Here is a 12,837-nt window from a genome sequence, read left to right on the forward strand (position 1 = left end):
CAACTTGAGCGGAGGCAGGGCCGGCTGGAAGTTGGGTCGCCCCCAGTGTCCCAGGCCCCCAGCCACTCTCCTTCAGCGGCGGCCAGGGAGGGTGGGAAGCTTGGCTTCCTCCGTCGCAAGGGGCAACCCAAGCCTCCAGCTCTGTGGCCACCGCCATCTTTGTTGGGTTAATTTGCATATTCACCCTGATTGGCTGGTGGGAGTAGCGGAGGGATGGTCAATTTGCATGTCTCCCTTTTATTAGTGTAGAGTAGAGGCCCGGTGTATGAAATTTGTGCATGTGAGGGGGGGGGGGTTCCTCAGCCCAGCCTGTGCCCTCTCACAGTTTAGGACCCTCAGGGGATGTAGAAGTGCACCAAGCAGCAGGCAGCCAGAGAGGAGCCCGAATCAGGGCCAGGTGTCACGCTGCTTGCGCTCATCCCGGCCTGCTGCGCCTGCTGCTACCACTCGATAGTGCTGCTGCAGAGTCAGGAGAGGCTCCCACTGTGGCAGCTTCTGGCTGAGCAGTGCTCCCCCTATGTGAGCGCACTGATCACTAGGGGGCAGCTCCTGCGTTGAGCGTCTGCCCCCTGATGGTCAGTGCACATCATAGCAACGGGTCATTCTGGTAGTTCCGCCATAATGGTCGCTTAGCCTTTTATTATATAGATTACATCAAAACACTTCAGTATACACATTTTTGCAAGTACACACAAAACATTATCCAGGAGAGATCCCAAAGCAAGTCTCAATAAATTCAAAAAGATTGAAATTATATCAAATATATTTTCCAACCATATTGGCATGAAACTAGGAAACTGGAAAGAATAAAAATACATGGAGATTAATCAACAGGTAACTAAACAACCAGTGGATCAAAGAAGATATCAAACAGGAAATGAAAAACTGCCTTGAGACAAATGAAAGTGAAAACACAGATTTTCCATATCTATGAGATGCAGCAGAAGCAATTTTAAGAAGGAAGTTCATAGCTATACAGGACAACCTCAAGAAACAAGAAAAATCCCAAATAAACCATCTAACTCTATACTTAAAGGAACTAGAAAAAGAGGAGCAAACAACACCCAAAGTAAACAGAAGGAAAGAGATAATAAAGATTAGAGTGAAAATAAAGGAAATAGAAATTTTTAAAACAATAGAAAAATAAATGAAACTAAAAGCTGGTTCTTTGAAAGGATAAATAGAATTGACAAGCCCCTAGGCAGCCAGACTCATCAAGAAAGAAAGATAGAGAAGTAAAATAAATAAATTCATAAATGAAAGAAAAGTTAAAAACAATACCACAGAAATACATACAAGTAATCATTAAAGAATAGTGAGGATAATTATAGGCCAAAAGTTTGACAAGCTATTAAGAAATGGATAAATTTCTAGAAGCATATAACCTTCCAAGACTGGACCAAGAAGTAGAAAATATAAACATACCAATTACTAGCAATAAAATTGAAGCATTAATTAAAACACTGCCAATGAATAAAAATCCAAGACCAAATGGTTTGACATGTGACTTCTACCAAACATTTAAGCAGAATTAATACCTACCCTTATTAAACTATTTCAAAAAAATGAAGAAGGAGCACTTCCAAACTCATTCTACAAAACTAGCATTACCCTGATACTAAAACCAGATAAATATCTTACAAAAAAAAAAAGAAAATTACAGGCCATCTCTTTGATGTACATACATTCAAAATTTCTCAACAGAATTAGCAAACTGGATTCAGCAATATAGTAAGAAGGTTATATACCATGACCAACTGAGATTTACCCCAGGGATGCAAGGATGGTTCATAAATCAATCAATGTGATACATCACATTAAAAATAAAGGATAAAAATCATATGATCATCTCAGAAAAGTCACTTGACAAAAGTCAACAACCTTTTATAATAGAAACTTTCAACATTGTGTGTATAGAGAGAACATACCTCAAGATAATAAAGGCTTTATATGACACACACACAGCTAATATACTCAATGGTGAAAAGCTGAAAGCCTTTCTTCTAAGATCAGGAACAAGACAAGGACACCCACTATTACCACTTCTATTCAACACAATATTCGAAGTCCTAGTCACAACAATCAGACAAGAAAAAGAAATTAAAAGGATAAAAATTGGAAAGGAAGAAGTACAACTCACAATTTGTAGATTACATGCTACTAAAGACTCCACCCAAAAATGATCAGAACTAATAAATAAATTCAGTAATTTGCAGGATACAAAATCAACTTAGAGAAATCTGTTGCATTTCCACACACCAATAATGAATAATCAGAAGGGGAAATTAAGAAAACAATCTCATTTACAATTGCATCAAAAAATATAACATTTTTAGAAATAAATTTAATCAAAGAGGTGAAAGACCTGAATCCTGAAAAACTATAAAATATTAAAGAAATCAAAGAGGGTACCAATAAATGAAGGAATGGATTGGAATGATTAATATTATTAAAATATCCTTACTACCAAAAGCAATATCCAGATTCAATGCAAAAATAGCAATAGCATTTTTCTCAGAACTAGAACAACTAATCCTAAAATTTATATAGAACTATAAAAAACACAAATATCCAAAGAAACCTTGAGAAAGAAAAAAAATATGAGGTACTTTCAAACTATACTACAAAACTACAATAATCAAAATAGTATGATACTGGAATAAAAACAAATATAGAAATCAATGTAATAGAAAACCTAGAAATAAACCCATGCCTATATGGTCAATTAATCTATTACAAAGGAGGCAATAATATACAATGGGATAAGAACAGTATCTTCAATAAGTGATGCTGCGAAAATTGGACAGATACATGCAAAAAACAAAAAACAAAATTAGACCACCTTCTTACACCATATGCAAAAATAAATTCAAATGAATTAAAGACTTAAATATAAGACCTGAAACCACAAAACTCCTAGAAGAAAACATAGGCAGTAGACTCTCTGACATCAGTCTTAGTAATATCTTTCTAGATATGTCTCCTTGGTATAGAGCAGCGGTTCTCAACCTGTGGGTCGAGACCCCTTTGGGGGTCGAAAGACCCTTTCACAGGGGTCGCCTAAGACCGTCAGAAAACACATATATAATTACATATTGTTTTTGTGATTCATCACTATGCTTTAATTATGTTCAATTTGTAACAATGAAAATACATCCTGCACATCAGATATTTACATTACTATTCATAACAGTAGCAAAATTACAGTTATGAAGTAGCAACAAAAATAATTTTATGGTTGGGGGTCACCACAACATGAGCAACTGTATTAAAGGGTCGCGGCATTAGGAAGGTTGAGAACCACTGGTATAGAGCAACCAAAGGAGGGGAGGGGGAATGGGACTACATCAAACTAAAAATTGTGCAAGCAAAGAAAATCATCAACAAAACGCAACCTACTTAATGGGAGAAGATATTCACAAATGATACATCCAATAAGGGGTTAATATCCAAAATATATAAAGAACACGTAAACTTGAGACCAAAAAAACAAACAATCCAATCTAAAAATGGGCAGAGGACCTGAATAGATATTTTTCCAAAGAGTACATACAGATGGCCAAGAGACATATGAAAAGATGTTCAACATCACTAAGCACCAGAGAAATGCAAAATAAAACCACAATGCCATACTACCTCACATCTGTCAGAATGGCTGTCATCAAAAAGTTAACAAACAAGTGGTAGCAAGGATATACACTATTGGTGGGACTGCAATTGGTGAAACCACTATGGAAAACAATTTGGATGTTCCTCAAATAATTAAAATAGAACTACCATACGGTGATGGAAAATTAAACTTAATTAAAATAGAACTATCATATGACCCAGTAATTCCAATTCTAGTTATCTAACTTAAGAAATCCAAAACACTAATTCAAAAAGATATATGCACTCCTATGTTCTTTGCAGCATTATTTATGACTAGAGTCTTAGTGCATGAAATTTGTGCATGGTTAGGGTCCCTAGGCCTGGCCAGCAATCAGGGCCAATCAGATTCCCCCCCTCTCCTTCTCCCCTCTCCCTCCCCTCACCACCCACACGCTGCCACCTCGCCATTCCCCCTGCCTCCCTGCCTCCCTGCCTCCTCCTTCCCTTGCTCCCACAGAGCCCCACCACTGCTGCTGGTCACCTGCCGTGTTCCTCACCACCCCCTGGTGGTCAGCACACGTCATAGCGAGTGATCGAACTCCCAGTCTCCCGGTCAAACTCCCTAGGGTACACTTTTCATATTAACCTTTTATATATATAGATAGCCAAGATATGGAAGCAATCCAAGCGCCCGTCAATAGATGAGTGGATAAAAAATTGATGGTACATAGATACAATGGAATATTACTTGACCATAACAAATAATGAAATCTTGCCATTTTTGACAACGTGGATGGATCTAAAGAGTATTATGCTAAGTGAAAGAAGTCAGAGAGTAAGACAAATACCATATGTGGAATATAAAAAAAATGAATAAACAAAACAGACCCATAGATATAAATAACAAATTGATGGTTGCCAAGGAGAAGGAGTATGGGAAATGGTTGAAATAAAGTATATTAAAAAAAATTAAGTATATACCCCAACATAATTTTGAAATCTAATATTTGAATGTATCCTTTTGGGTGTTTTACCCCTATATTTTGATAATATATTCACATATTCATTGGAATCATGATATAGCAAATAAATGTTTTTAAATTATCAGATTCCAAGCTTATACTTTAGATATTTTTATCAAAGCCAATGATATTTGCCGAAAACGGTTTCGCTCAGTGGATAGAGCATCGGCCTGCGGACTGAAAGGTTCCAGGTTCGATTCTGGTCAAGGGCATGTACCTGGGTTGCGGGCACATCCCCAGTAGGAGATGTGCAGGAGGCAGCTGATGGATGTTTCTAACTCTCTATCTCTCTCCCTTCCTCTCTGTAAAAAATCAATAAAATATATTTTTTAAAAGCCAATAATATTTAATATTATAAATTTATGGTGATGGTTTCAGAACTTTAGATTTGTGAATTGTATAATGTGTGAATTTTATCTCAATAAAGCTTTTTTTATAAATAAAATATTCTTATACTAACAGACTCATAATTTCTCCTCTTTATGACTAATAGTGCCTATAATCTGTGCTCTTCTTTTTTTGAATGCAGAAGTCTGTGGCCCAATGACATCTTTGGAAGCAGTTCTGATGATGAGGTCCAGACACTACTGAATATATATTTCCGTCATCAAACTCTAGGACAAACAGGTACTTATGCTTTGGTGGGGTCTAACCAGAGCCTGACCGAAATCTGCACCAAGCTGATGGAGCTGAACATGGAGATTCGAGATATGATTCGCAGGGCCCAGAGTTATCGAGTCCTCACTGCTTTTCTTCCAGACTCCAGTGTTTCCGGCACTAGTCTCTGACAGGAGCCCCCTGTCACCCATGGGTCCCAAGATGGGTGTGCTGCCATGCTTGGGTAACATCACTCAGTATCTTTTCAGCCTTCAGAAGACTTGGTCAGACTGTTCTCCCTCTTGTTACCTGTTGTACTTTTTCTAAAGGAGATGACAGAACTTCCAACATGTAGCAATACTAAGAACCAAGGTAACATAAAACATTTGAGGACAGACTCCATCTGCCATGCTATGTAGCACAAATGTGTTATTTTACTGAGCAAATGCAACTCACTACTGAAGAAGTGACTTCTATTGCATACCAAAGTCGACTACCTTGAAGAATACCCTTCCTTTCTAGAAACTACTTTAGATTGGCAAAAGTGCAATGTTCCTTCACACACAAAAAAATATTATAAAACTTGTACATATTCTTTCCGTTTATTTTTCTTTTCTTTCCTTGTTTTTGTGAACTGAGGATGGGACAGGCAGAATGAAGCTGGCCATTGAAAACTAAAAGATGGTCAAAAGCTGACAGCCTGTATATGTGAAAAGGGAATTGTAAATGGACAATTTAATGTACACTGTAATTTGAATACAATTACTATACCTAAAAGAGCTGCTATGAAGTACCTTTCTTATGTTGCTAGGCTACTGTTTCTTAAAACCATGGATCTCTTTGCAGGGGTCTGTGATTAGGACCTTATTACCAAAAATTGTCCAGATAAACCTTTTTTTATGGATCTTGGCTGCTTTTTACTAAAAGGTTGCTTTTATGAGCATATTTATACTACAGATGGATGAGTGTTAATTTTAACCAACTTTGCCATTTTGTAGAAGAGAGTTAAAAACATTCACATGATAAATCCCAAGTCTTTTTCACCTGTCATGCATGCATATTTTAATATCTATTTGGATAGCCAGAAGTAGAATTATAAAGGTAAAATATGAGTTATCACTTTGTTCCTTAAGAAATGTCATACTTTATTTGTAATATTTATCTAAAGGGCCATTCTTAAGTTTTCTTCCTTAAACTTAATGCTGTCAAGTGTTAGATATGTGCATGTAAACCTGTTGCACATCAGAAACATATTCAAAGTTTATCTATGTAACTTATTTGCTCTATAAATACATTTAAAGTTTTTGTGATGTAATTTTGGTTGGTATTCTGTTCAGAACTACTTTTAGACTAAAAAAATAGAAAATGCAAAACACATATTGACCATGAACTTTATTTCTGATTAATGAAGATTTTTTCCTTTAACACACTTTACAGTTTTAGATGTGGGTTGCCACAGTGGTAGCCCCAAGGGGCACCATGTATGTGTTTCATAAATGGCAGCCATTGGGGTTGTTCAGCAAACACAGTGGCCTTGGGAAGCAGGGGGTATTTATGACCTCTTTGGAAATGGACACAAAACAGAGCCTGACTTTCAACCAGCTCTCTCTGTAATCAATAAAAGAGAGAAATCAGAAGAGAGTTCCAGTTATCTACAGACTATCATTCATTAGGTTGTCACCTTTAAAATTTTTAAACAGACTCTATAATGAACAGGAAAAATAGTAGGAATTTTAATTCTGTCACCAATACCCATCTATTTTCCACCACACTTGTAATACAGGGACAGAGAAATAAATAATGATCTAATTTCTACTGTCTTCCGATTCATATTTATTAGACTAACAAACATCCCCTGCTTCCCTTACAACTGAGGCATAAATAGTAATTTTCTAGAAATATCCTGCTGTAGGGAGTCTAACCCAGGATTTTGTTGTTGTTGTTGTTGTTGTTGTTACCAAAGGTACAACTATTAGCATATTCTGCCGATTTATTTTTTTAATATACCTGAAAGATGATTTACCACAATTTGTAGAAAACAACTGAATCATATTCTTTCTGAAAAATATTTCATAAAAGAAGAGATTTCTGTGGATATCCACACTATCCAACTCTCAGAGTTCTGTTGGGACCCACAATAGAAAGGATTGACTAGTCATGATTGAATTTCCCACCATGCCCTTTTACCCAGCAAAGAACCCCATGAGGGTTACTCTTTTTAAAAGACTGTTTCAATAGTACATTATAATCTAGTCATAAAAGTAGTGGGGATTTTTTTCTTTTTTCTTCATTTTATAAAAGACAATGAGTTGACATCAACATCATGGGAGTGAGGAGACTCCTTTGTTTCTCCCCTTCAATTTATAAGTCAGACATCCAAAACTGAATGAAGGATCCCCTGCTCAATGCACAAATACACTGAAAGATCCACACATAAAAACATATGAAGATGGGGAGGACAGAGCTGGTGGCCTCAGATGCACTTAGGGGCCCATTGTGGCTCCGGTGAGCTAGTAGCAGTGAAGAAATTAGGCTTCAGCCCTCATACTATGGCCTGGATTATAAGAGGGAAGAAGTAGTGGTCCTGTAAGAAATGGCATCTCTCTCCCCCTTTCCCATCATGGCAGATCCTGGTAGAGGTAGTAGAGGTGCCTCCAAAAACACAGCAGAACCAGGGAACATTAGTAAAAATGAAATAGTGCTAGGAGCTTACAAAACTACTTCTCCACCACCTGTCACATTCCTCCATCACAGTGGTGGTGCCCTGGAACCAAGGTGGGCCAGTAATGGAAGGGACACCCCAACCTCCAAGTGAGTAGGTGGCACTTTCCTTAACTAAAGTGATGCTGCACCACTATGATCCCAGAGGCATAAATACTGCAGCTAAGATAAAACAAAATCATATACTATAACACCATCTACTGGAAAACAAAAGAAAGTACCCTATCTATTAACCTGCTGAATTGTTGAGAGCAAAACAGTATCTAAACAAAACAACAACAACAAAAAAAAGCTCACTTTTGCAGGCAAAGAAACAATCCATCAATTAACATAAACAATCAAGTTAACTTGAAAGCAGAGGAAAAATTAAAAGTCTCCAGAAATGAACCATGAAGTCATGGAAAACAATCAACAATACAAACTATATAAGTGAACCAAACAAATTCTGGAGCTGAAGAACTCATTAATGAGATGAAGAATGCATTCGAGAGCAATGGAAATAGAGCAGACCACCTAGAAGATAGAATTAGTGGGCTTGAAGATAGAAACCTAGAAATTATTCAAGTGGAAGAACAAAGAGAACTAAGAGTTTTAAAAAATCAAAGAAATCTACAGGAATGATCTGACTCTATTAAAAAGAACAACATAGCCCTAACCGGTTTGGCTCAGTGGATAGAGCGTCGGCCTGCGGACTCAAGGGTCCCAGGTTCAATTCCGGTCAAGGGCATGTACCTTGGCTGCAGGCACATCCCTAGTAGGGGGCGTGCAGGAGGCAGCTGATCGATGTTTCTCGCTCATCGATGTTTCTAACTATCTATCCCTCTCCCTTCCTCTCTGTAAAAAATCAATAAAATATATTTTAAAAAAAAGAACAACATGAAGATAATGGGTATGTGAGAAAGAGAAAATTGATAATTTTCCAGGCTTATAGGAAAAACTAGACTTTAGAATAAAGGAACCTAAGACAACACAGTTATATTGACATAAAAACATCTTCCCCAAAACACATTTTATTCAAATTGTAAAAAATTAATGACAAAGAATTCTAAAGGCAGCCATGGAATTAAATTGTCCTCAGATTTCTTACTAGAAACATTATAAGACAAGAAATAGTAGAAGGAAATATTCCAAATATATTCAGCAAAGTTGAACTTCAGATATGAAGAAGAAATAAAGGCTTTACCGGACAAATAAAAGCTGACAGAATTTACCACCAGAAGACCTGCATTAAAAGAAATAGTAAAGGAGTTCTAACAGAAACAAAAATCCAAAAATATACAAATCTTTGAATAAGGTGACTAGCATACAGAAGCAGGAACTTAAAACTACTTCAAAACAGAATATTAAAATTATAACAAGAGGGAAATAAAGCATTAAAAATAACTGTGACTACTGAAAATTGGTAATAAATGTACAAGATGAATGGAAATAATTTGTGACAACAAAAACAAAGAAAGGAAGAAAATGACTGAACTTGTACAGATGAAGATAAGATACGATGAGAAAAATGATTATTCTATATATGAAACATTATTTTACATAAACCTAATGGCTACCACAAAACAAAAACACAGAGCTGAAATAGGGAACATTTAAAAAGTAAAGAAATGGGGAAAATCATAGAAAACCACCAAACTAATGGGTATATAATTAGAAAATTTTAAAAATATAAAATGACTGCAGTAAGTCCTCATCCTATATAATAAAAGCCTAATATGCTAAATGTCCGGTCATCTGGTGACCGGTCGACTGTTCAACCAATCAAAGCGTAATATGGTTGAGCTAAGGTTGCTCAACTGCTTGCTATGATGTGCACTGACCACCAGGGGGTAGATGCTCCAACCGGTAGGTTAGCTTGCTGCTGGGGTCTGGCCAATTGGGACTGAGCGAGATGGGCCAGACATGCCCTGGAGCCTTCCCACAGTCCCTCCCCAGCCCAATTGTGCATGGGTGGGATCCCTCCGCCTAACCTGCACCCTCTCACAATCTGGGACCTCTCACGGGATGTCAGAGGGTCCGTTTCAGCCCAATCCTGTAGGCCACTTCCCTCGGGAGGGTGCCAGACACAGGGCTCATGGCTGGCGAGCGCTGCTGTGGCAGCAAGAGCCTTTCCTGATTGAGACTGATTGGGCGTGACCCGCGGCAGGCACAGCGGGGCTGGGATGAGCAGGAGAGACAAGTAGGAGCTGCAGGCGGTGTTGGACTGCCGGTTTCAGCCAGATTCCTGCAGGCCACCCATAGGGGCCCACCCGTGCAGGAATTTGTGCACCGGGCCTCCAGTAAATCAATAATTACCTTAAATGTAAATGGAGTGAACTCACATATCAAAAGGCTCACAGTAGCAAGGTGGATTAAAAAATAAGACCTAACCATATGCTGCCTGAAGGAGAATCATCTCAGACCAGAGACAGGCTCAAAGTGAATGGGTGAAAAGATGATACTCACAGCAAATGACATCCAGGGACCACATCACACCACAAAAACCCACAGGACCCAGGGTAGCAGGGGGCCTTGGTGTACCCTGAGACTTTCGCTGAGTGACCTCAGACCCAGCACTGGCACCAAGTTTGAATCTCTATCAACCTGATGAACACCACTCACCCCTACTTGGTGATTCAATGAGAACCTATCTCACACAACTTGAGAACACCACCAGGAAGTTCTTTCAGTGACTGAGCCTAACAGGCAGCCAGCAGGTAGAGGCAAATTTCAGGGTGCCTTTTGTTGACCTGCCACCAGGCTCGATGCTGATGGAAGCTAACCTTGGTGTGCAGGTTGGCCCCTCCCACACACATCCAGGACTAGCAGAGGCAGTCACAAACTGTGGGTCACTTTGTAGCTCCTAACAGGAAGCCCAGGGCCAATCATAGGCAGCACCTGACATGATCTGCACTGGAGTCCTTCCCAAAAGGCCCCAGAACCAACACACCTAGTGGCAGGCTTCAAACCACATCAGAGCCCAACCTGATTAGCTCCACAAGGAACGCACCCACAAGGAGATCTCAGCAGGCACCAGAGCCTGAAGAGGGATCTGCTTTGTAGAGTGACCCCCCTCACAGAAGCTCATGCACTACTGTTGAAGTCAATCCTCACAGAGGGCCAATCTGACCCACAAATGGGCCAACAGAAATCATGACTAAACCACAACAAGAGGGCTCACATAAACCACACAAGGGACATGCCTGGAACACCTATCTCAGGTAATCAGAGAAAATTCACCACTGAGCCCTACAGGTCACCTACTACATAAAGGCACCCTATCAAGAATGGGAGACATAGCAGGAGAAACCAAGATGGCGGCATAGGTAAACACCGGAGATTGCTGCCTCGCACAACCACTTCAAAAATACAACTAAAAGACGGAACGGACATCGTCCAGAACCACAGGAAGGCTGGCTGAGTGGAAATTCTACAACTAGAAGGAAAGAGAAAAGCATACCGAGACTCAGAGGAGGCGCAGTGCGGAGGTGAAATACTAAGGTGCGAAGGTGCATGCGGAGCAGGCTGGCGGCTGAGGGCGCGGTTGTCGTTTTCAATCGGGAGGGAGTCTCAGGCTCTGAGCTCCAGTTCCTGGCGAGTCTCTAGGGACCCAGACTCATACGGGAGAAGCGGGACTGTCTGGCATCGGTCAGAACGCTAGGGCAGCTTTCTCTCCAAGGGGCTTGCAGCGATTACTGGGACACTGAGAAGCAGAGCCTCTGAGGGCAAGACTGAGAGCAGCCATAACTGCTAGCCCGCCCTGTTGATCCCGTGGGACCCGCCCACCCAAGCCCTGCAGGGAGACTTTTGCTGGATAGCCGCAGGCAAAGGCTAGATTAGCACCTCCCTAGAGATCCAGGAGCCAGGAAGCCCAGAGGTCAGAGTGGGACCATCCAGTTTGAAGCTCCTTGGAACCATAAAAGACACACTCAGGGGGCAGACTCAGTGAGCACCAAAGCCCCATCGAAGCAAGTCTAGCCCCAGAGGGGTGTCTCCAGCACAGAAGTTCTCCCACTGCAGACACAGCTGATTCTCACAGCCAATTGGCCTGGAGGTCAATTCCTCCCAGTGATAACTACAACAATCAAGGCTTAATTACAACAAGACTGTGCACAAAGCCCACAAGGGGGTGCACCAAGAGTGTCTACCTCAGGTAATTGGGACACTTAGCACAGAAAGGCACTCTATCGACACAGCGAAGCATAAAAAATGCCGAGACAAAGAAACAGGACACAGTAGACTCAAAAATGGCGGAGTCTTAGACGGACGTGTTGGTGCTTTGTCCCGGAGCAGATAAGGGCGAGCAGCTGAAACGGTTAACATACAGCCCGAACAAGCAGAGGAGATTCAGCTGAGAGACAGTCTGCAGCCAGGAAAGACAGAGAACTCCTAGAAAATGGGGATGGTTAGAGATTGAGGCTGAAACCTCCCCCTGGGCACCAGCTCAGCAGCGAGACCGTGCCATCTTGAGTAGCTGTTATCCGCATCCAGAGATCGGCTACTAACCCGGAGGCAACCGCTCTCAAGCAGCGCGACTACATGAACTCAGAGGAGACCCGCTTCCCTCCACGGAAAGGTTAGACTTCCCCCAAAGGTGCGGTTTGCAATTCAGGTTGGAGCGAGGAACGCGCGCGCGTGTGCGGGGGGAAATCTGCGCCCCCCCAAATCCGCGCCCATAGAGGCCAGCGTGAACCGCAAGTGGGGAGGGCTCCCGCAGGGCTGCTGGCAGAAGGTAACACTATAAATAAGCCCATAGTTGGACTGGATGCAAAGGGGCAACCTCAGATTCTCCCAGGTGGCCGGCTACTTGTTGCCAGGGGCCAGAGCACTCGCAGAGACTCCGCGCAGTTCTGGAAGGTGGAGCCCTGCGAGTTCACACAGCTTCCCAGGCTATTGTTTACACACTTCCTCTTAAATCTGTGAGTTT

The 12,837-nt window shown here is 40.9% G+C and overlaps 1 protein-coding gene across 2 annotated transcripts in view; it reads left to right on the plus strand.

Moving 5' to 3' along the window:
- Positions 1–6,992, plus strand: part of FRY (FRY microtubule binding protein) — a 572,796-nt gene extending 565,804 nt beyond the window's left edge. For both annotated transcript variants that reach the window (XM_023751126.1, XM_006085476.3), the window contains one exon: positions 5,143–6,992. In XM_023751126.1, the coding sequence (XP_023606894.1) occupies positions 5,143–5,401 (259 nt within the window). In that variant the 3' untranslated portion in view covers positions 5,402–6,992. The remainder of the gene's footprint in view (positions 1–5,142) is intronic.
- The last annotated feature ends 5,845 nt before the right edge of the window (positions 6,993–12,837 follow it).

This window comes from Myotis lucifugus, unplaced genomic scaffold (assembly GCF_000147115.1).
Source record: "Myotis lucifugus unplaced genomic scaffold, Myoluc2.0 scaffold_19, whole genome shotgun sequence".
NCBI classification, from domain to species: domain Eukaryota; kingdom Metazoa; phylum Chordata; class Mammalia; order Chiroptera; family Vespertilionidae; genus Myotis; species Myotis lucifugus.